Source organism: Arachis ipaensis, chromosome B7, assembly GCF_059453495.1.
Source record: "Arachis ipaensis isolate K30076 ecotype BB chromosome B7, ASM5945349v1, whole genome shotgun sequence".
In the NCBI taxonomy this organism is placed as follows: Eukaryota; Viridiplantae; Streptophyta; class Magnoliopsida; order Fabales; family Fabaceae; genus Arachis; species Arachis ipaensis.
The window spans coordinates 137577432-137602865 of NC_142442.1; the positions used below are offsets into that span (position 1 = coordinate 137577432).

At 35.3% G+C, this 25434-nt stretch overlaps 1 protein-coding gene across 4 annotated transcripts; it reads right to left on the reverse strand.

Annotated features, from left to right (window-relative positions):
• Positions 1–194: 194 nt before the first annotated feature.
• LOC107606124 (acetyl-CoA carboxylase 1) lies at positions 195–14853 on the reverse strand. Of its 4 annotated transcripts, none has more exons than XM_016308110.3 (33): positions 13156–13804; positions 12856–12928; positions 11840–12218; positions 11210–11416; positions 10969–11130; positions 10656–10748; positions 10469–10564; positions 10215–10388; positions 9822–9915; positions 9535–9722; positions 9403–9453; positions 9282–9321; positions 8933–9057; positions 8731–8847; positions 8563–8637; positions 8414–8470; positions 8200–8304; positions 7875–7961; positions 7600–7791; positions 7337–7525; positions 7071–7181; positions 6900–6986; positions 6644–6820; positions 6153–6230; positions 5929–6051; positions 5441–5710; positions 4976–5316; positions 4538–4775; positions 4077–4432; positions 3775–3988; positions 2976–3152; positions 714–2867; positions 195–586 (listed from the first exon to the last, which is right to left on the reverse strand). In XM_016308110.3, exons 3-33 carry the CDS (start codon positions 12185–12187, stop codon positions 530–532), a joined length of 6783 nt encoding a protein of 2260 aa, XP_016163596.1. In that variant the 5' UTR covers positions 12188–12218; positions 12856–12928; positions 13156–13804; the 3' UTR covers positions 195–529. The 4 variants fall into 4 exon arrangements, with proteins under 4 accessions (XP_016163596.1, XP_020962108.1, XP_088348815.1 ...); XM_021106449.2 differs by having other exon boundaries at positions 12856–12966; XM_088492689.1 differs by lacking the exons at positions 12856–12928; positions 13156–13804 and adding an exon at positions 14679–14853.
• Between the last annotated feature and the right edge of the window lie 10581 nt (positions 14854–25434).

Genomic DNA, 25434 nt, shown 5'->3' on the forward strand with positions numbered 1-25434 from the left:
ATTTTCCTTCATTGCTTAGAGCGGTTAATTGCCGACGTCGGTGACGGGTTTAAGAATTGGCAGCTCCATGATGGTCAAATTTATGCCCATCAATTTCAATGAGACTTGGTAGCAACGCCTACGGTGTTCACTTGAACTGCACTCACAGTGGATTAAAAAAGCAGCAGATTGGCAACGTGACATGCTAATATAAATTGACCAAAACTTTTCTTATTCAAGAATAATAATAAATAATGATGTTGATAATAATAAATGTTACAAATTATTACAAATTTATTGAGATACATGACATGGATGAATTAACCAGCAAATAAATAGAAGGAATCTGGTGGTGCTGGTTGTGATCCATTCCCAGACTAAAATTACAAAGCTATCAACATCTCTCATATACACTTTGAAGCAGGGGATGATACAACATAGCCAACGGATTGCACTAATAAAATGGATACATATATGCGACCATCAACGTAGTAAACACTAAACAGTGAAACTACGATTGCAGGTATGCTTGCCTTCTAACTTCTAAGTTCTAACCAAGTACTTTTCGAAGTTCTTCCGTCAACTTCACCCGACTCGATGGCTCCAACTGCATCACATTTTATAATTACATGTCATATAAACGTTTCAACTCTTAAATAAAAATAATAATAATTAAATGAATGATGGTGATAATTAACAGTTAAGGAAACAAGAATTCTTTTGAAGTGTTTTACCTTGCTTAAAAGAGCAGCAAGTCCTTGAGGCAGAGCTTGCAAATCTAGAACCGAGTCACCAATGTTTGTCAATTGAAGCAACACTTTCTGTGCACGCAATTCCTTTAGTTTATCCTCATAATTCAATGGATTTTCCTTCCAACTGAAGAAGGCTTCATCGTCCAGCCAAGCATCTTTTCTACCTTTGGCAATGTTGGAACTCAAATACCAGTTTTTGACCAAGTCCATGGCGGAAACATGTGACAAATGGTCACCAGCAGCTTCTCTCACATTGTTGATAAGTGACTGCTCACCAATTCTCCTGTACAGTCTCCGGTAGAAGACGGCGCGCGAGTTACCCCAGTCCAGAACTTGTCTTATTACCCCCTTAGCAGCCATTCTTAAGGAAGTATCATGAAGTTCAGCAAATTTGGTAGCTATCTGGGTATACAGAGGCAAAAGCTGTTTTTCGCGAGATTTAATCTGCTGCTGTAGAGATTCAAAGGACTCGGTGTCCCTCTTGTCCTTAGCCTCCTGAAGTTTTGCCTTCAGAGTTATCAACTTCTGATCAAGTCTACCCATGCACTCCAACAATTCCCTTGTTCTAAACTTAATCTCAATCATCCCTTCTGGTTCAAGGACATTTCCTTTAGCTGTTCTGTCGGCATACATTTCAATATGGTCGGAATTGATCCGACTGTCAACGACAACCCATGCTCCACCACGGAGTTCACCCATCATTGGGATGTATACAAAAATGGGCTGCTTGTATGTTCTAAGGTTCTCCACAATTGTCGAACCAGCCTGGAGAATTCCTTCGAAAAGGTCCCTCTGACCACCAGAGAAGCCTCTCCAGTTTGCTAGAATGAAAAGTGGGAGCTCTTCTCTGTTGAAATCCATTATTGCTTGGGCTGTTTTAGTAGCAGAATCAGGGAACCACACTTGGCCAGCCTGAGGAACAACTCTCTCATGGGAATCAAGCTGGCCCGGATCAGCAGGTATTATTTGCATCACTGTCTGTGTTTCTACAGCAACAATCCCCACAGGGATTCCTCCAAGCTTTGCCCTTCCTGTAACGACTGTCCTTGCCCATCCTTCTAGTGTCTCCACGAAGCTGTCCTTGTCGAAAATTCCACCGAGCCATCTTCCATTACCATCCAAAGTTCCAGAAATAGCAGCACGAGGATCACAAGAATTTTCTGGTAAGTACTCCACTGGTCTTTCAGGAGGGTCAAGGGGCTTTACGATGGGAAGTGAGCCACCTACATGAGAAGGAATGTAGCTAAGCCACTTCAAAATAGCAGAAACACCTTCAAGGTCATCTGAAACTGTAAGATGTACAACTCCATTAGTAGCCATGATTTTAGGTCCACCAAGTTGCATGTGAGAGCTGTATACCTCCCGACCAAGAAGTTTGTTTAGTGCTGAGAAACCAGTAAGAATTATAGGCTGATCAAGCCTCTGTATGCATCTCATTCCAAGCCTAGCAAGATAAGCCCCTATTCCAACAGTCCTACCAGTCACATATGTTAATGTGAAAGTTTCCTTGTATGCCCTTGAGTAGGAACCAGCAATGGCTCCACTACCACTCAAGTTTTCAACCCCCAGGCCATCCTCTTTCCCAACAATGGTATCTATTATCCATCTGGTTTCACCGCTTTCAAGCTTTAGCTCGTGTGCAATCACAGATGATCCAATCCGAGCAAAATCCTCAGGTGTTAAATATACATACTGAAAACCATGCTCAGGGTTGGACTCCTCAGACCAACCAACTTTAAAACAGGCTTTGACTTCCTCGGCAACACCTAAACGGGCACCAGAATTTGCTGCTAAATAAATTAAAGGCAGTTTTTTTGCACATGCAAGATCAGTAACTGCACGGAAGAATGCATCCTCTCTAGGGCCAAAAGAACCAGCCTTGAATGTCACATCATTTGCTACAACCAATATTGTCCTTCCGGATGGGAATTCGGGGGTACACATGTCCATAAACCAAGCTACCATCCCAACATCATTGAGTCCAGCAGAATGCTCCACAGGAACAAGAGGAGTACCCCAACTACCCTCTTTGTCAGCAAATCTAAGCTCTGTTACCTTTAACAGATTTTTATCTTTTGGTCTTCGAAATCCCGGCTGTTGGATTGCCCACGACTGTTCCAAGGCTGTTTCAAATGCCTGCACGAAGCATTTATCCTCAGCAAATATAATTTGATTTGTTTCTTGATCTAGTCATTAAAAGGAGCAGTCCCATATTTCAACTCTTATCCATTAAATAGCACTTACCAGGGGGAAATCATAGCAAAAAGTGGTACTGTTCTTTCTTGCTGATAGACGTTTTCGATCAATAACTCCCAAAGGTTGATAAGTTTCATTCACAGGTACACCATGCAGTGGACCCTTTACAGTGATTGAACTGTATACCACTCTATGAGTATTGGTATCTTCCATTTCTCGGTATATCTGCAAATAAGTAAATTGGCAATCAAGTCAATATACTAATAATCTTCATTTACTATCCCTTCAATGCAGAAATAGCCAAGAAAGAGAATTTATTGGTAACCAGTCCACCCAGAAGAGTGAAATTGAGGTCACATATTTAATTCACTAATGGTTGGTCACTTCCATATTGATACTAAGAAGATTTAAAATATTAAATAAATAAATAAAAGAAAAGAAAAAACGAGTCCAACATTAAAGAGGGTCATGCTTCTGAGTTCTAACTATTTTCCCTACCCAAAGAGCTTTGTCTATAAAATATGTTCTTGCTGCAGATTCCCAGACACTCAATGATGAACTGCTGGTACATGAATTCTATCTATCACATGCTTCATTATTCTAAAAACTAATAAAAGGATATGGACTATGAAATTAACAATTATAAGCTGACTAGTGTATCTCTTATCAAATATATGGAGGATACTCCTTTTTCATTATTAACAGAACCGTCTTCTGGTTTGTAGTTACAAGGTTTACCCAAGAAGTTTCAATTAATTATGTTAATACGGAAGCCGAAACTTAGTTTTCTTGTCACAGGGAATTTTTGTGCTATGCAGGAAAGCTTTCCTTTTAAACTAGGACTTACATGTACAGTGCATGTATGACCTGTCACATTGTTTACAACAATCCTCCATGCGCCATTTGCCTGTCCACAGGCTGCCATCCAGAGCTTGACTTCCCAAACTACAACTCCTAATCTATGCATTCTTACACCAACCGATGAATGGATTTCATGTGCTAGTTCTTCCAAGGTTGCCTCAACTGTTGTTTCTTCTTGGCCCGCATCTATGTCAACTCTCCTGGAATTAACATCCAAGTGTAAGACAGACAAAAACTTATTTATCGTATGTTAAGAATCTAAATAGACAAGTATGCAGCCATAATTACTTGGGATAAGGCACAAGATCATTTATTTCCTGCTCGCGTATAATATAGAGGTACATATGAGCGTGTTCAGGTCTGATAGTGGCATTGTGTGAATTAAGTTCCAACTCCTCCATTGCAGCCATCAAGGACCTAAAAATGCTCCTTGAAGTGAAGGACATAGCCAATTCGGTACTAGGTGTTTCTGCATCCGTCCTTTGATACGAAGAGAATCCTTCATTTGTGGTTGGCTGTCTTAAAAGTGTTCGAAGAAACATTCTTTGAACAGGTTGAGGCTTTTGGTCCATAACAGTGTACAGATGCCATTGACGATCTCGAGAAGGAGTATACCGTATGTTCTCATAGCCTTTAAGTTTGTCCTAAAGGAACAAAAATGTTGAGTTAATGATCAAGCATAGAAGTGGAAATTGTTTCTTTTCTACCTTCTAGGGTAGATAAGGGACTTTAGCCATGAAATAACTAACCAATTCAAGGTAAATGGATAGCGGTGGTTCCAAATGACGCAACAGAGGTTCCTCCTGATAATAGAGCTTTTCTGCTGACCAGTGAAATGAGTGCCTCATCGGGGTACGCCCTTCATCCCTCTGTATGATACAGCTAATTACTCCAACACCAGTACCTCGTATAGTGGAGCCTACTTCCTCTTCTTTTAGTATTTTCGCCAACTTATTGATTCTTTCTTGAGCCTGATCCTCGTCACCACTACAAAGCACAAAAAAGTAACTTGTCAAGAAGATATTGTAGGTCCTAATAGGAACTTCAACAAAAAGGATACTAATAGTTGATCTATATAAAGGAGAGAGAGAGAGAGAGAGAGAGAGAGAGAGAGAGAGAGAGAGAGAGAGAGAGCCTAATTGCTGCATCAACAATTTAACATATAGAAGGAGTTACTGTAACAGTACCTGTCTTGCAGTAAACTCATCTGGTTGTTGATGCCCACTAATGCAACATGCATCATATTACCATGCTTAACTGGTTCACCAGCAGCACTTGAAACTGCTTCATGAAGATTATTGGTTGCTTCCTTTAACGCAGCAGTGATAATTGCAGGCAAAAAGTGAAGAGATTTAATTACAACCATTACGCCCCATTTTTTCTCAGTGTGTTTCTCCACCAGCGTTTTATCTGACATTTGGTCTTCAACCCCACTCTTTCTTTCAATGTACTCTTCTAAGAACTCCCATGAAGCAATAAGACCAGATCTGTGCCACTGCATTCTGACACTCCCTTTGACAAGATATGGCTGACAGCAGATATTAAAAATTAGAAAAGCATATGATAACCCCATTCTACCCTCACCTAGAACAAAAGATTAACAAGCAAGAAAACAATGAAAGGATCAAATAGCGATAGAAAAGCTGAAATACCTGGTAGAGTCTGCGTATATAAGTTTCCACAACCCTTCTTTGAAGGGTGTGATCACTGTGATCAAATAAACCCACCAAAGCATCTTCAACTGCCAAAGGAGCACTAACAAGGTCCTCCATTCGGTCATTAATAGCGCTTTTCCTCTTGGGAGTATCAATATTTTCACCATCCTCAGTGAACATCTCTAACTCAGAAAGACTTCTAGCAATGTTGGATCGAAGTTCACTCAATTTAGTTTGTTCCAGCAATTGACTTGCCTTAAGGGCCAACTGCATCAAGATAATTACACATAAGGAATCTGCTAAAAAAGATCCAAAGAAGATAAAAGTATCATCCTGATTCCTCAATACGGAGCAGTAAGCCGATAACTTATATTCACAAATCTTCCCTGGAGAAGAAACAATTTGACATCTGAAAATGAAACAAGATGAAGAACATAGAACTTTGTTTTTCAGCTTGAGCAGAATATCCAAGGGTAATGTCCAACCTGAGAATAGTTAGTATGGTTGAGTTGAGAGAAGCGGATTAATTGATCCCTGTAGGCAGCAGGATTGGGGTAAACCAGTTTATCCATTAGTCGTAGTATCAGCTTATTTTTACTCTTGATACCCTGAAACCAATGAATGTAGTTAGTAATATAGTTACATAATAATGTAACATGACTTGAAGGAAGCAAAACTCTCAAGCTGAGTATGTTGCAAAAGTTTATACCTGATGTGAGAGAACTATATCCACAATCTTCAACAGATCTTTCTTATATTGAAGACGGAGACGTTCAATTACATCAGCCTAGACATCAGGTAAAAGGGTAAAGGTTATTAATATTCTAAAAAATTAAATGATAGATAAGACATCTTTAATTTTAGAAGAGCTGCTTGGTTTGTTCTAATTTAGTTTTTTGTATTATAAGCCTCTTGTAGGAACAAGCAGGGAAAATGAAGTTACCAAAGAGGAGTTTATCTACAACACCACGAGATAAGTAAACATTTGATATAGATAACAGAAAAAATTAAAATGATCAATTGTGAGTGTAAAAATTAGAAGTAATAGGGTGGAGAAACAACAAATGACATATGCTTTTAAGTTCTAATATCACACAGAAAAAGAAGCCTCACTCTAGCCCTTACTAGGATAAGGCACAAAATTAACAGATTGTTTTACAAATACAATACCTGCATAACGATTGAAATCATCATACTAACCTGTATATTATCACTAAATAGTTCTTCAACAAAAAGATACTCTTCAAAAAGGGATTGGACAATTTTACGAGCATGGCTCTCTCTTCCACCCTCATAGGACTTCACAAGACTCAACAGAGGTTCAATCAGCCTTTCTTGAGCCCCTTTTTCCTTGTTGGGACATGAGGACAAATGAGCCTGCAGTTTAAAATACACATCATGAATTCACATCCAAAGGAAGTTTATCAAAATGAGGAATTTGATGACAGGAACTCACTTCAAGAATTCCCTTCAAAAGTTTGGCAGGGAAATCAACCACTTGGAAGCTTGAAATCCTCTCGTACTCCTTATATTTCGATTCCAACTGACAAACCACAAAGGCAAGGCCAGCTCAGGTCACTGTCTAGAAGTAATATCAGAAGGAAAAGCCACCAGGGTTTCACTTTACCTCATTTTTCAGATCTTTGGGAAGACGGTTTGCTAGAACTGCAAAGCACTCTTGCCATTGAAGGAAAGGTAATTCAGGACTATCAAGGCAATTGAGCAAACTTTGCACAACCTGAGATAGAAGTCAGATTCATTAACTAGACATGCATATACAAGTCTAAGAATAATAAGGGTAAAAAATTTCCTATAAATGGCGAAGAGATTATGACAACCTGTAAAAAGAGTCAAATTTCAATATTAAACAACTCACTGTAAAAATTTACCCACCTCATCAATATTGTGCTCATAACCAGCAAGAATCATCTGTGCAGCATTTAAGCTTGCAGCACATTTCTGATGAACTTTATCAGAAGTTGCAGTGGGTGGGCCCAGGACTGGGAATTTTCCATTGAAGGGTTCTGCCTTTCTTACTGCTGAAGGATCATCTAGATCAAGCCTTGCTATTAGTTCACCAGCCTACAAAAGATAGTGTTTTTTTAAACCCATCTTTAAATTTTGCAATTAAACGTTCAATGCGGTGCACCATGTACCTGCATCGGTTGACCTTCAGACATTTTGAAATGAATAACCCCAGAAGCAGGTGAAAGAAGTGGCATGCACATCTTCATGACTTCAACTTCAGCATAAGGTGTGTCAGCATCAATATGGCTGTCATCTACAACCAAATACCTCATAAGCTTGCATGGTGTCTCTGCAACTAACTTCGATGGATCATGATCATTCTGCCAAAATAAATGTTTTTGAGACGCGCCTCACAGTAGGGGGAAAAAGGATAGAACTTCAACAGCCAAAACAAGTCATATACCTGAAGCAAGCAAGTCCTTCCATCAATTAGAAGGCGCGTTCCAGCAGCTTCTTCCTCTGCATATATAACATGACTGTTTCCATCCAACTGTATATAAGTAGGAACTACCAGTTAATAGCTTCAACATCCAATATATATAGAAAGGACAAATTACTTATAGTGATGTCAAGCATAAAACACTGACATTGACTAAATTGATGATAAAGTTTTGTACAACATGCAACCCCAAGATATACAGAAATTATAGATGCATCATGCAAATTGAAGTTTATGATGTGCAGAATGAATAAAAAGATACACTTGCAGTTCAGAGAACAATACTTGCCTGCATCAGCAAACCTCCATCACGTAAAGTATGTATCTCAGCTTCTACTTCGGATTGATTCATTCTCAATCTATAACTTCCAGACCCTCCTCGTACCATGTCAATCTAGTAATTGTTTACAATATGGGAATTACAAAATTGACCACGATCTCTGGTGGAATAAAAGGAAACTACAGAGAATGTCCATCAAATGGACAACTATAACAATACATACTGTGTATTTGCTTCCTTCAATGTTCAAGGACACTTGAGAATGCACAAGAGATATATGCTGGCATAGTTATAAACTCAAATTAGTATTGATATTACTAAGAAAGGAGCTAGAGCTATGAACTATTCATTTCTCCCATTTAGAAACAATACCTTGGGAGGGATTTGTCCCTTTTCCAGATAGCCAACATAGTCTGATACCAGAGCTGCACTGCTTGCAGAAGCTTTCTGCATTAATTGGAAAAATCACATCATAAATTTCACTATATGTAACTAACAAGAACTCACTGAAATATACAAGTGAAAAGAAAACTTTCTTACATAGAGGGCCCCTCCAACAACAGAAAGATACCAGGGAGGCCTCTCTGCTCTAACCCTCATCGCAATTCTACTGTCCAGCCATCCCGTGTGAATTTTGTTGTCTCTGTAGTCTGAAGCCTGTGAAACCATGTACCAGTGTCACTTGTGTGTGCTCAAAATTTTCTTAGTTCTTATACATTGTCATCATGAGAGAGTAACTTACATTCAGAAGATCAATGGTATAATCAACATTGGTACGAATCTCTCCACGAATTTGAATCTCCTTCAGCCCTAGAACCATATTTGCTATAGCTAAAGCCCTAGATTCTCCAAAAGCAAAAACATGCCCTGAGGTGAAGAACAAGACATTAGAAATTAAAAGACAAGGTGATAGTAAATACATGAACAAAAATGAAAGAAAGCATCTTATAGAAAATTGATACACTGAAGTTAGAAATTCACCATTCACCATGTATCAATTTACAAACTCAAGTTCATAATTGGTATCTTGGACAAATGAAGGTCAAGATTATTCTTTACTATTATTGATTTAACTAACAGATATTACTTACCAAACTGAGAATCTGAAAACTCGTGTATTCCTCCTCCAGACTGCAAGCATATAATTCAACAAAATTCGGTCAGTACCTCAACATCAAATGAACAGCTGAATGTGAAGAAGTAGAGATTTACCTTAACAGAGAAGTATGCCCACACATTTGGCTTGCTTTTAAAGCTAAGCTCCTGCACAAATATTTTAACTCAGTACACAATATCAAATTCACAAAGCAAGGGATAAGATTGCCACTGGATGTAGTAGTTAACCTGCACTTTCCCACTTGTAGGCTTAAAACCATCATCAGGGTCCTCACTTGTCACTCGCACAGCCACACAGTGACCTTTTGGCTTTGTGGATTGTGCTTTGTCAAAATCAAAAGGGGTAGCCAAAGCTGATGTTTTCCTCCAAGCATCATTCCCCCCACCATGTTCCACCCCATAGAAACGTCTTATCTCTGTAAAATGAGACGCATAGAAGAAAACAGAAATCAAACCTCAAGCAATTGGGCAAACAAGAAGAAAATGAAGAAATAGTAAGTTATCTGAAGTTGTACCAGGAAGTTGCCAAAGAGGGATACCCATCCCAATTGCAACTTGTGCTGCTGGCAGATTTATCTCCGCTATCCACTCAGTAACAGGGTGCTCAACCTATATGCGAATCAAATGCAAAACAGTCAGTCAATATTAAATATATAAGGGAAAACTAAAATGAACATATAAAGGATAAGAAAATTAGGAAGAAATGACTTTAAGTATTGCATACATCCATAAACTATAAAAACATACAGAAGCATTTTCAAAGAGTAAATAGCTAAGCTCAAATGGGTGTTAGTGCAAAGTTTCAAGCATAATCATAAAGGTACAATATGTCATCATAATCAAAAGTCAAAAGGAGTATTAATCAAGTCATAAGAGCGCGGACCAAAATGAAGGTTTAAGTACAAGACCTGTAGTCGAGGGTTCAATTCCAAAAAGTAGTACTCGCCAGTTTCCATACTGAAAAGATACTCAACAGTAGCAGCCCCAACATAATTTACAGATTTAGCCAACCTTCTAGCTGCCTGTTCTAGTAGTTTCACCGTTTGTGGAGGAGCTACAGTAATGGGACCCTCTTCAATAATCTGTTACAGAAATGTGATTAGGTCATTTGTTAGATTCATTTCACCCAGCAATTTTATGTGAAAACATGAAACTTCCAAACCTTTTGGTGCCTCCTTTGAACACTGCAATCACGGCTATGCAAAGCTGCAACATTTCCATACTGATCACAAAGTAACTGGACTTCTAGATGTCGGCTCTATTTGGAAAAAAGAAATTATACCATCAGAATATGATCAAGAATCCAAGAATCATGATCAAACAAATTATAGTTCAGCGGCTTGTCTAACCTGGGAGGCAACCTTCATTATAAATATAGGTGAGCCCGGAACTTCACCTTGGACTTGCTTGAACAATGCCCTTACCTCATCATCATTATGAACCTGAAACATCCTTGTGATGATTACTTTCTAAACTTTGCCAGAAAAAGAACACAAAAGTAAGGTTACGACAAAGTTCCTCAAAAGGGTATTTATCCAATTCTCTTTAAGCAAATATTTCATATACTCCTGGAACAAAAATCAGCTTGCAAGATTAACTGAATAACTGTAAAAATCTTATATGATTTCCAAAATGCCTCTACTGATCACACAAGAAGCAAACCTTTCTTATGCCTTTACCACCACCACCCCAAGATGCTTTGATCATTGCAGGGTAACCGACAACTTGACAACTGGCAATTGCTTCTTCTGTTGTATAAACACATGCTTCCCGGTAAATTTCATCAGGAATAGTAACCAAGCAACTATCGGGAGGAATTTTCACCTATAAGAAGAAAATTTAAACTCATAAATTGAACACACGGGACAGAATAAAGGCACGATCACTGGGGAATGAAATTTACATGAGAACCACTCCATGGAAGGGTTGGCACTTCTGCTGCTTGAGCAATCAATGATGAACCAATTTTGTCTCCCAGTGCTGCCATAGATACAGCTGGAGGTCCAAGAAATACAATTCCTTTTGCTTTTAATGCATCTGGAAGCTCAGGATTTTCTGATGCATGACCCCAACCTGGCCACACAGCATCAACCCGAGTTATCTCAGCCATCTGAAATATATATCGCATACCAGTCAGCAGACATTAGAAGTATATCACATAAGCTAAAAATATCATTACTACACACAGTCACTGAAAAAAATCAAGAACAAGTTGCAGTGACTGTAGACAAGTACACAACAGAAATAAATAAAGTATGCAACAAATATTGTCATTAAGGGTATGTTTTGTTAGAGGGTAAAAGTGAGATGAAAGCTTTCATGGATGAAATGTAGCTCATCAATGAAAATTTTCATCCCATTTCAGCTTGAACCAAACATACCCAATGTACAATTTCATGTCTAGATTCATGTGGGGAGATTCAAAATCATAGTTTCTTCTTGACAACATTTGAAACCTTCAACTTTCCATAACACAATCTGCTTCAGCAATTACTTTTGAAGAACAAAATCTTGTGAAATAAACTTCACACACCTCTACAATAAGCTGCACATTGGCATAGTTATTGTTATTGGTCCCACCAGGTACTTCGACAAATTGATCGGCTATTCTGATATGTTCTGCATTGATTCTCATGTCCTCTGGAGTAGCCATGGCAACCAACAAGATAGCCTTCTCCGTACCAAACGTCTCATAAGCCCAGCTCCTCACACTACGTATAAACTTGACTGCGGCCATTCCATTGTTTGCAATTAATATACTATGAATTGGCCTTGTTCCCCCAAGTGCATTGCAGTATTCATCTACTTCAGATATTGTAGCAGGGTGCCTGTTAGGTACCACACCATTTGTGTATCCATTTCCACGCCCAACACCAGCCATTCTCTTTCTCCTTCTATTTAAGTCCTATGTGCTGCACAGTAGAAACTAGATTACCAGAAGCTGAAGAAATTTGAAAATTTAAACTCATTTATAAATTACACTTTTTTTTATCAATTGATAGTGTTTGATCACAAATAGAATACAGGTAAATTTTTTTACAAGTCCTTATGTAACTTATTCTATATAAGAAACTGGATTTACTTATAATGACCTGAGTGTAAAAAGGTATTACACATATATCTCATCTCAATTACCACATGCATCCATTATCTCAAAAAGTTATACAAATGCAAGCATCTAATTGGATGACACAGTGTAAAGTGCATAGCGAATAAAGTCTGAGAAACTCAATATAAAGCATATGATTAAGCAATAGAAAGCCCATGCTAAGTTTAGACCAAGTTAACGAAATTGGGTTGGAAATTTGAAAGGTTCTGTTTGGTCAACCATATTTGGACTCAGTTAGACACTTCAATTTTGCAAGCATTAGTACTGTGAATGATGTGGTGAACTCATTTAGTAAATAATTCCAAACGTGAAAAAATTCTATTACAAAACCGTTCATTATACAGCAACTTTCTCTGCAAGATACAAGCAGCCAAATAAAGCTCTCAATTGCAATAAAAAGAGAATAAAAGGAAGCAATCATCCAATGATAACAGACCCACCTTTTCTAATCAATTAACCCACCAAGAACATGCAATTTGAGATACCACAAAAAACAAAGTGTGAACCAACCACCTAAGGAAAAGAGCCAATTACTTTATCGGCTTAACAAACTGCATAAAATAGGGGCATAAAACTTAAAAGCTTGTTCCTTTTCTTCATAAAGAAATCAGAATTCAGCTCAAGGGTCAAGCTTTGAGTGGGAGGAGAGAAAAAAAAAATCATAACACAGAAAGAAATCAAGTAATGAAACTCAAACAGACTAAAAGAAAATGAAGAAATGGATGAGAGAGAGGACAGACCTCAGTGATGGGAGTGTGTGGGTTAAGAAATGAGGAATTTTTGCGTTGTGGAGTTTGGTAATAACGAAAATTGGTGGGAGTTAGGGAAGCATTTGGGAGGGTGAGAAGTGATTAAGGGAAGAGAAGAGATGATCATGCAGAAGAAGCAGAGCAGAAGAGAAAGAGAAATAGAAATAGAAAGAAGAAGAAGAAGAAGAAGAAGAAGGTGGTTTAAGGGAGTTAGGTTTGGTATTGGGTTGAGACTTTGGTGGGTCTCTTGAATGAAGGTAGCACGTGGAACCTGCCCCTGCCAGCCACCGAAACCCACACCTTCTTTCTCTCTCTAAGTAAGTAAGTAGCAGTAGTAGTAGTTCGTAGCTACCACCTCCTTTCTCTCTCTATTCAATTCAATTCAATTCAATTATGGGCGACTCCAAATTGGGGATTATTGTTTGTGAATTGTGCAAATGCAATGGTTGATTCAGTTGAGTGGGTAGTTCGATGGTGTTGCCCAACAACCCTTCCTTCCTTCCTTCTCTTATATTATATGGGATCATTAGCTGAGATGAGTCATGAGTCAAACTTGGATGCTGCCCTCCTTTTTCTTCTTTCTCTCTCTTCTTGTTAAACTAACTCCCATCTGGCCCTCTCACTATCCCTTTCTCTCTCCTCTCCCTCTCTTTTTTATTTAAAAAATAATAATAATTAACAAAGGCGAATCTATTTATTTGTAGGTGAATACTCTCGTCATAATATCCTCACATAGTCACATGATAGTGTTGCGAACACTTAGATGATTGGATCATCCAATTATTACAAATTTAATATTCTATAAGGTAGAAATTCATGAATAATTATTTTTATATAAAATTAATAATTAAAAATTATTAAATTATTTAACAGTTTTAATTATTAATTTTATGTAAAAATAATTGCATCTAAGTCTTTATTTTTTTATAATTATCGACCAAAAAATAATGATAAAAAAATATACATTTAATATTTAAAAAATAATATTTATATATCAAAAATCAGTCAATTATACAAAATGTATATTAAAAATAAACTAAACAATCTATATTTATATACAAATATACAGTGATTAATTTTTGTAAGCAGATAGTATTTTTTTAGAGAAAAACAAGTGTACGAGTGACACTAGTTATTAATTAAGGTGTTAAATGTAACAATTTTATATTGAAAAACTAAACTTTTGATTTTCAAAAGCCTCTATTTTATAAAAAAAAAATTTGCACAAAATTTTAAAAAAATTATTCAAAATAAGTCACTTTAACTAATGTTTTTGTAGCATAATTATTAGTGAAAAAAATTTAATTTTATGTACTCACAATATAAAATATTTTATATAGTTATATAATTACATATATTTTTTTAAATAATTATTCATGCATTTAATAAAATAGTAATTATTTTTTATAACGTGACATCAAGTGATATAAAACTATTTTATACGAATAGTACATTAAAATTAAATTCGTAAAAAAAAAATTAAATATACTTGTACTACTCCAAAGTCCAAATACCTTAACGAACAATTGTAGTGTAAGAAGATTTCTTGGCCGTACTTAACAATCATTCATTTCTTTGTAGCCATGAATTATGATTGCAACTGATGCAATCCCTTCTTCAAGCTTTTGACTTCTTTTATTGATAAATTTACATACATGGGAAAATGATCGCCCCAATTGAGAAAATGGGGTGGATGAAAGCTTGAATCAATGGTGAAAGAGAATACATAGAGATGTTAATTAAAAAGTGAGGTTGCATTTCAATTAAATAATACGGTTGATAGCTAGGTTCATATATATTGATATTAATTTAGCATGGTTTTCAGTTTATGGTTGGGGGTTAGGTCCATTCATGAGTCATGACAACCTCACCTCTCTTGTTGCCTACTATCCTTGATTTGCCCTTAATTTTATGGGTAAGGTGGGACCCTGAAGATGCAAAAATCCAAGAGCTCTTGTTTTTTTGGCATATTGAATGTCTTTTTCAGTTATTAAAAAATAAAAACTAAAAAATTTAAAAACTGCATATCCAACATTTATGTTACTTAATTGTATCAGCTGGATTTTATTTTTTTTCAAAATTTATTCTTTTTACCTAATATATAAAAATTCAATAATAATACTTGATAATTAAGAACTAATAATAAAATTTTGTGTCTGATTTATTCGTGATGAAGGTTATATTTATAAAGTTGTTACTGAATTAGGTCTAATTTTTTTAAAAATTAATTATTAAAAATACATTTGATGTAAACAAAAAAATTTTAGGAATAGAATTAAAATAAAATAAAATTTAAAGATATTTTTAAAAAATTTGATAAACTTTAAGAACAAAAAATATATGTTATTATAATAATAATAATAATAATAATAATAATAATAATAATAATAATAATAAGAATAAGGTTTTTCATTTATTATTCTACCGTATATTACAAGAATACAGCGAGAATCAGCTAAGGCGCAGACTTCGCAAACGATTATAGTCTTGAAACTTCGAAACACTTTTTTTCCTTTTTGTTTTTGATTTCCTTTTTTCAGCTTTCTTTGTTATATTTTATATGAATAGATAAGAAAAATAATCTACTAGTCAGATTATTATATTTAAAAAAATAAATGAACTAAATATAATTTTTACACAATAAATAAAAATTAAAACTCTTAATTTATTACATCTAATAAGAAATTATTTTTAAAAAAATCTGTACACTCTTTTTATCTAAAGCACGTTAGCATTTGTCCAATTGCTAATGAATATCATAGGTGAAAAAAATTTGCTAATGAATATTTTAAAAATATAAAAATAAAAAAGTTTTAATTGAAGAGCCAACAATTAACACATAAAAACTTAATTTTGTTATTCTCTCAATAAAATTTTATACTTTGCATGTCCTTATTAACGAATATCTTTATTTAAGGGTATTTGATGACAAAATTCGGAAGACAAAGAGAAAAAAACAAAAAAGAACGTAGTTCCAACTTCCAAATTCTGTGATGTTAAAAAAATGGTAGGTAGGTGATGACCGGTTCTATTATGGTATGCTATGTGTCGAAGTAAACTCTGACCAATAACTTGGTTTTTACTTGGAATGGATTTTCTTTCTTTGGGGAATGCATGTAATCATGTCAATTTATGATTTATTATAGGTGGAATTGTGAAACTCAAGTACAGTCCACTTCACGTGAAGTTGATAGTTGAGAACCGTTAGATGGTTGGACTGATTTGACTAAATTTTCATCTAACAACTTTTAATTATCAATTTTATGTAAAGTCGACTGTACCTGAGTTTCCACATTTATTATATTATTATGTTTATGCATACATGCTGGTTGCCCAAACATAAAAATTTCCAAAAACGATTCATTCCCACCACAAAAAATTGGGGACAGAGACATATCCATCTAAATATTCAACGTATTCTGGTTTTCTTCCTTTGATTCAATTAGACTAGTGGCTACGAAGCAAACAAATACTGAAGGCTCGGTAATTCATCAACTTGGAATACAGTGTGTATGCTATTAATAAATCGACTATACTATGTGTATATCAAAATCAACCACCAAAGTAAGTCATCAGTATAAAATACATGTTGAAATATAAATATATATTGAAAATAAATTAAACTACATATGTATTTATATACAAATACATTAGTGACTAATTTTAATAGCTGATTTTAATATATAAAAGTATTTTTGTAAATCATTATAGCAGAAATATTAGAGAGTCATTAGAATTTATTTTTTTAATCTAATAAGTTAATAATATATTTTATTCTATACTTTTAAATATTAATTACTAAATAATAATAAAAAACAATAAATTTTAATAATTTTTTAATAGTTTTCTAATTATATATTAAACCAGCAGCGGCCACACATACTCACAGAGTCATAGACATGAAAAATGAAATTGTAGCTGCATAATTTAGTTTTGGTCAACAGAAATGTCATAAAATAACTGTTTTCAAAAAAATAAATCAATAAAAAAATATATAAATAATTATATCTTAAACAAAGAACATTACCCAATTCAAACAAAATATTTTTAAAATAGTAAAAAATTATGACCTTAGTTTTAGTTATACTTTTAAAGTGTTGTTACAATTTTATAACTACAATAGTCATCATAATCAATTAATCATAGTCACTATAAATACATAAGTAAGTCCTTAACAAGTCATATTAGAACAACAAAATAATGTCATTTTGAAAGAAAATAATTCTCTTAGAATAATATATTTTGTGACCTATTTATCTTATAATAAAATTTTTATTAAAAACTAATTTGTTCTTTGAAATTTTTATTAAAATTTGTATTTGATAAAATTATATAATAGATGAAATTGAACACATATCAGTATTTGGTAAATATAGTGATATTCTTTGGTTAAAAAATAATAACTTTTTCTTAAATATATTAAATATATTGGTTTTAAAATGTTAATTAATTTTTAATAGAAAAGTTTACAATATTAAAATAGTTATAAAAATGATTATCTAAATAAATTCTCTAAAATTGATAATAACATTTCAATTAATTAATTTTTGTTGTAAATAGGCTTTATATTAAGTAGGAGTGTAGATGAACCGGATGAAATCGGATTTGTTTTAACTCAGACCTAATCCTAAATATACACTAGATCTATTTTTTAGACTCTAATTCGGTCCTATACCCGATGAAACCTAAATATTTTCGGACCAAAATTATACCGGGTTCAAACCGGGTAAAAATCGGGCCTTTAAAGCGTTAACAATAATTTATAAAGAAACTTATTTATAAAAAAACTTATTTATGATGCACTTATTTATAAAGAAAAAACTTGTTATCGAGAAGTTGATATCCATATTTGATCTTGAATTTGTCCATAAATTCTAATTTGATGCTTCTTTGATCTATTTTCTAATTCAACAAGTGTAATTAAAAATAAAACAATAAGCTTATTATTAATATAACATAGTATTGGAATTAATTTAAAATATATATACCTTTTTTAGTTTCCTTAAAGTGCACATGGATCGGATAAAACCAGATTTGATTTGCCTTAACCCAAATCTGACCCTAAATAATGATCGGGTCAATTTTTGAGACCCAAATCCGACCCTAAACCCGATAAAATCACACCAAATTAGCTTCGAAAATATTCGAGACCGAGTCAAACCGAGCTATGTACACCCCTAATATTAAGTGCAATATGTCTAAATTTAAAAGTTGCATCCTTTCTTATTTGTTAACTATATTGGTTCTTAGTTAAAATATGCATTTTTATTTTAAGATATTGTAAAAAAATTTATAATTTTATAAAAAAAATTACTTGAGTGTTGTAAAAGAAATAACTAATGAAGATATAATAAATATAAAGTAAATAAGTATAAATAGAAGACTCTAGTTTTGATATTCACCAATATAATTATCTTACTATAATAATAGAAGAAACTTATATATTTACTACTATTATATATTAGTAGCGTATGAAAGAGGGAGGAGAAAAATTTAATATAAAGAGAGAAAGAGAGAGAATTGCTTTTTTTATTTTTGTTGTGTGTGAATTGCATCTGACGATACCTTCTTTTTATACATGTAAAGTGTCTTCATTTTCAACCTTCATTTATTGGATTTTGTCTTGTAAAGTGATTCCTTCAGTATTGAGAAAGATAGCCACCCAAGACATACGTGGTCATCCATCTTTATCACAACACTTCCCCTTGAATAACCATTTAGAATTATGCCTCGTTAAAACCTTATTAAAGAAAAACCCAATGGGAAAAAACTTTAGCGAAGGAAAAAGAGTACATTATCCTTTGTGATGGGGACTGCCTCATTAAAAACCTTGTCAAGAAAAATCCAATGAGAAAAAAACCTGACCAAGGAAAAAAGAGTACAGTCTCCCTCTCTTGTCAACATCATTTAATGTCTCGAAATCAGCGCATCCCAATCTCATGTACCAATCTCTCAAACGAGGATTTTCGGAGTGACTTTATGAATAAATCTGCCAGATTGTCACTTGAGCGGATCTGTTTGACATCAATTGTCCCTTGATTTTGAAGATCATAAGTGAAGAAGAATTTGGGAGAAATATGCTTTGTTCTATCGCCTTTAATATATCCGCATTTAAGTTGAGCAATGCATGCTGTATTATCTTCAAACAGGACAGTTGGAGCTATCTTATGATCAATCAGTCCACATGATGACAGAATATATTGGATCAAACTTCTGAGCCAAAAACACTCGCGACTTGCTTCATGAATCGCTAGTATTTCGGCATGATTAGAGGATGTTGCAGCAATCGTCTGTTTCGTGGACCTCCATGATATAGCTATTCCACCATATGTAAACAGGTATCCTGTTTGAGATCTCCCTTTATGTAGATCAGACAAGTATCCAGCATCTGCATAACCAATTAGTTGTGACTTGGATCCATAGGGATCAAAAATCCCATATCAACCGTTCCATGAAGATATCAAATTGTTTGATTTAATTCCAATGTCTTTTGGTTGGAGAGGAACTATATCTTGCTAGTAAATTCACAGCAAATGATATATCGGGTCTTGTATTATTAGCAAGATATATTAGCGCTCTAATGGCACTGAGATATGGTACTTCAAGATCAAGGATATCTTTATTTTCTTCTTTAGGATGGAATTGATCGTTTCCACATCCAAAGACCTTATGATCATTGGGGTACTCAATGGGTGTGACTTATCCATATAAAATCTTTTTAAAATCTTTTCTGTGTATGTTGTTTGATGAATAAAGATCCTATTTTTTGTATGTTTGTTGAGTTAAGAAATTAACTAAATTAATTTGATGATGATAAACATTATTGGGCAAATTAACCAATTATCTTTTAATTGAATTTGATTAAGTGTAGCAGGCCAAAGAAAAACAAAGCAGCAATCCAATTGAATGGAATATAAAAACAAGGTTGGTGGGCTACAAAACAATAACAGCCCAAATGAATCAAAGCAATGAAATCAGAGGGGCCAAAGAAATCAAACGGGCTGCATGAATCATAATCAACCCAAGCCCGATTTTCTCTCTCAAGCAAATTCCTCCAAATTGCTTTCACCAAAAGCAATGTTCACCTTTTTCCTATTCGGTCAGAACTCAGAGAAAGAGAGAGAAAGCTTAGTCTCTAAGCTGTTCACCAAAGAAGAAAGAAAGAGAATGATTAAGCAAGAAAAGCATAAGTCTAATCACCCATTTCAAACCACATCAAGCTAAGGCAGAGGTCAAAGGTAACATATTTTCTCTTGCATGCATCGTGCTTTCTTCTCCTCTTCTTCAACTCTCTGCCAGTCCAAATTGGGATACATGGAAAAGATGACCTCTGATCAATACTGCTGTGAATCTATGGTTAAATGTGTGTCTTGGGGACCAAATAGTATTTCAATGGTTCAGATCTGGTTTACCATTGGAAGACTGTTTCTCTTTGCTTCCTTGAGGCTTTCAGTCAAGCAAGAGAAAGTCAGATTAAAACTTCCAATTTGAGGATTAACTGGAAAATGTGATGTGGTGAGTTGGTGAAGCACACAGCTCGAGGATTGACCTAGGAGAAAGCAACTCAACAACATGCAAGGAGATACAAAAGAAGTTGGTTCATCATTCAGAATCTAAGGAGAGATAACCAGTGTTTTGAGGTTTTGTGTTCTGAGAAAAGTTCTCTGAAGAGGTTCATCAACTTGGACTGTGCTTCCTAGTCAAAGGAGCATTCCGCCAGAATGAAGAACTAAATCAGAGGCAAGCAAATCTGGTTCATCACATAGCACAGAGGCTGTTGAAGCATCAATCTCCTTCATATTTTACAGAATGTAATTTTCTTTTTAATGTTTATCTTTCTGTAATTTCTTGAGGTAAAAGGCAGAATGAGAAAGCTCAAGTAAAATCCTAAGAGTGAAAAGAGGTAGAGTGATACACTTGAGTGAAAAGTCTAGAGTGATTTCAGATTTCTTTAGGTTGATTCTGTATCTTGTATCTTGTACCAGTGATGTATCCCTTTCTTAGTTGGGTTAGCACTAAGAGTGAAGAGTTAGGTATTAGCATAACCAAGTTAAGTTAGGTTAGAACTTGAGTGTGAAAGGATTGTGTCAATCCTGTGGAATTGGTGTATGTAATACTTTAACTATAGTGGAAATTCCACCACTATTGCAGTGGAGACTGGATTTAGGTTGTATTGCACAAGGCAACCGAACTAGGATATATGATGATGTCAACTTCTCTCTTCCCTGCTCTGTTCTATTTTCTGATATTCATGAGACAAAATGAAATTGTCTCATAAATTTTTTGCTGCTGAGTTCAAACAGATTCAGATTGAAAGTTTGTTTTAAAGGGTTATTTAATTAAAGTAAAAGAAGTTCATAGATTCAATCTCCCTCTTCTCTAAGCCTTCTACAACCTTCAATTGGTATCGAGAGCCAAGTCTCAAGAATCAAGCTTTGCCACTTGGAGCAAAGGTCTAATGGCGAACAACTTGGGCACAACCACAGTTGCCTATACTCTAACTGAAGGCCAGTCAAACAACAGGCCTCCCTTCTTCAACGGGAAGAACTATGCCTACTGGAAAGAGAGGATGAGGATGTTCATTCAATTTATTAATTACAACATCTGGAAGATTGTTGTCAGCGGTCCCAAGATTCTAACAAAAACAAGTGCTGATGGAGTGGTGACTCCAAAAGAAGAAGCTGAGTGAAATGATGACGACAAGAAGAAAATGGAGCTGAATGCTAAAGCCATCAACCTTCTTCACTGTGCAATCAGTTTTGAAGAGTATCGAAAAGTGTCTAGATGCAAGACAGCCAAAGAAATCTAGGAGAAACTCCAGGTTACACACGAAGGCACTAAACAAGTCAAAGAAACGAGGGTTGGTATGCTGCGAAAAGAGTACGAGATGTTTAATATGAAGGATGGAGAAAGCATTGATGAAGTGTTTGGGAGATTCTCAATCATAATCAACAACCTTGATGCTATGGGTACAACCTACTCAGAACAAACCCTAGTGAGAAAACTCCTTAGAAGCCTCACAAAAGAATGGGAAACCATTGTCACTGTCCTAGCCAAGAGCAATAACCTAAGCCCTATAACCTATGATGAGTTAAGAGGAAAACTCCTTGTCTATGAAGCCACACAGACAAACCCGGACTCAAAGAAAAAGGAAATAGCCCTCAAGTCAAAAATAGAATCAAAAGAGAGTGAGTCTAGTGATGGTATTTCAGATGATGAACTTGTGTTTTTTGTTAGGAGATTTAGAAGGATAATGAAGAACAAAGGCAAATACAAGGGTTCAAGCTTAAAGGATTACAAGAAGGACTTGAGTAAGGTGACTTGTCATCATTGCAAGGAGGCTGGATATTTTAAGCTCAACTATCCGAAGTTCAAGAAGGAGGACAAAGGGAAGAAAGAAAAGAAAAGAGTGCTCATGGCATCTTGGGAGGATATTGAGAATGATTCGAATGAGGAAGAAGACTCAGAAGGTGAAGACAAAATCTGCTTCATGGCTGGTAATGATAATCTTGATGAGGTAAATTATTATGACTTGTCCATAGATGATTTACATGCTATATTTGATTATCTTACACTGAATTCCTCAAAACTGTTGGAAAAATACACTAAATGCAAATCTGAAAAAGAAATGTTGAAAGCTGAAAATGATTTTTTGAGAGAAAAGGTAAAGGAAACTGAATGTGCTTTAGATATTATTGAAGAAAACACATTTCTAAAATCTGAACTTGAAAAACTAAAAGGAAAGCACATTGTGGATCCTTCTCAAGAGCTTATTGCTAAAAATGAAAGACTAAATGAGATGATTAAAAGATTGAATGGTGATTTAGCAAAATTTGCTCAAAGTTCTAGCAACTTGGACAAATTACTTGCAAGTCAAAGACCATTGTTTGAAAAATCTGGTTTGGCTTATGTAACCAAAGAAAGTACAGTTTTTAATGATTCCTCTATGAAATTTGTGGATTCTTCATCAAAAACTAAATTTACATCCAACAAATCTGGTATTGGATATGTTCCCACACATGAGGAGAAATTTGATGAAGTTTACACCAGTGAAAATGAGTCATCACCAAGAACCGACCTACATCAAATAGGTCAGGTCTGGGATACATTTCGAATAATGAGGTTGCTTTCAAAAAATCACCATTTTACAACAAAACCTCACATTCGAAAAGTCCAAAAGCTTTCAAAAATTCTGGTTGAAATGCTTTTGCAAAGAGGAACAATTATAACAAAAACCAGTTTGTCAAAAGAAATGCACCTCTTCCAAAAACCAAAAAATTTCGGTCCTTTAATCATTTTCAGCATAATAACTCACATCGATTTCAGCAATATGCGTAAGAAAATCATTGTTTTAACTGTAAAAAATTTGGTCACTCATATTCACAATGCTTCATTGAAAAAAGAATTGTAGGAAACCAAATTTACAATGTTATTTGTGATTTCAATGCACTTGGGTAACCAAGATGGATTAACTTCAAAGGATCCAAATTAATTTGGATACCTAAGGTTACTTGAAGTTTTTATTGCAGATTTGCCTAGCATCCAAGGACAAAAGGGATATGTGGTACTTGAATAGTGGATGCTCAAGGCACATGACTAGAATGTCAACTTTCTTCATCAAACTAAACCAGTATGATGGAGATTTTGTGACCTTTGGAGATGATGGAAAAGGTAAAATAGTTGCTGTTGGAAAAGTAGTTAATAATCATTCTACCTTCATTGATGGAAAAATTCTGTGATACTGAAGAAAGATCCCTCAACACATGCTAAAGCTTAAAGGCTCAACCCGCTTACTGTATGGGCCGATAATTTATTTAACCTCCTTCTGCTTCAAAGGTAGGAAAAGCAGCCTCTAGCGGCAAAGAGAACAACCAAGTTCCCCAGCTTACTCCGTTAAGGAAGACAAAGTCCCCTTAACGACAGAAAACCGGAGTTCGATCCGTTCATTCTGTCTTCAGGGCATACTTAAGTATAAAGAAAGAAGAAAGGAGGGAAGCTCATTCCGGCGGGTACTCCAAGTCCCTTAACTTATTCGTGGAACAGAGGAAGATAGTTGTGTCAAAAGATGAAGGAAAACGCGTATCCCTCAAGAATGATGGCTTGGCCTGAACCGTTGCATTTGGTGCTGGCAACTGCAGCACTGGGGGTGTTGCTTTTCAGAAATTGTCTCAACTTGATAGATGTCTAGACAATCATTAAGAAAGGCTAATTAATTAAGTTTACAAAAGTAAATTTTTTTGGAATGTAATATTTGTTTTTTGGTGGAGTTGTGTTATTGGTCCGCTTGGCCTTGGAAGTTGGATTTTTGGTGGGTTGTGGGAAGTGACAAAAACCCCATGGATATAATCATGGGGAGTTAATACTCAAAATGATCCCCGAAATTTGACTACCGATTTAATCTGATCCTCTAATTTTTAATTGATCCAATTTATACTCTGAAATTTTAAGGCGTGGCTCAGATTGGCCCTTCCGTCTAACTCCGTCACCTGAATGATGATATGGCACCCAAACCTCACCACATGTCTCTCATTCTTCCTTTTACCATCGCCATCACCACTTCCCTTCTACCAACACCCTCCCTCCCCCAACAAACAATAACATTCACAACCCACACATTTCCACCGCCATTTATAAAGGACCTTTCTATTATTTGATCCTTCTCTTTCTCACCATTACTATCACCATATTTTCTCTAATAACGTCTTTCCTCCCCGGCAAACAACATTAACAATCACTAATATTAACAAATTAAAGAGAAATAGAAATAGAAAAAAAAAAACACAACACTACACTTTAGATCCCTCTTAATAGGAACACAAAGATGGGTGCAATGGGTGAGAGTGTTTCGAATTTGGGGCAATGGATGGTGTGACCTTGTGATTGATGGTAACATTGAGAATGCATTATTCAACATGTATGCTAAGTGTGGTTATATGAAAATGGGGTTCAAGATTTTCAACATAAGGATGTTATTTCTTGGGGTGCCGTTATTTGCGGCATGGCGATGAATGGTTACGGTAAGCAAGCATTGCATCTCTTTTCACAAATGGTGGTTAGTTTATGGTGTTGCCTCTAACGATGTCACATTCATTGGTTTGCTGTCTGCTTACAGTCATGAAGGAATAATGAGTATAGGTGTTATGCTCTTCAAAGTTATGGCGGTGGAAATGTGTGGGTGTTGGTGGGTTGTGAATATTGTTGTTTGTTGGGGAAGAGAGAGTGTTGGTAGAAGGGAGGTGGTGATGGCGATGGTAAGAGGAAGAAGGAGAG

Coding starts and splice junctions, on each gene's coding strand:
- LOC107606124 (XM_088492689.1), bottom strand. CDS start 12,187: ATGGCTGGTGTTGGGCGTGGAAATGGATACACAAATGGTGTGGTACCT. Junction 11,131..11,209: donor TTCCATGGAGTGGTTCTCAT/GTAAATTTCATT, acceptor TTCTTCTTATAG/GTGAAAATTCCTCCCGATAG. Junction 5,317..5,440: donor ATATACGCAGACTCTACCAG/GTATTTCAGCTT, acceptor ATCTGCTGTCAG/CCATATCTTGTCAAAGGGAG.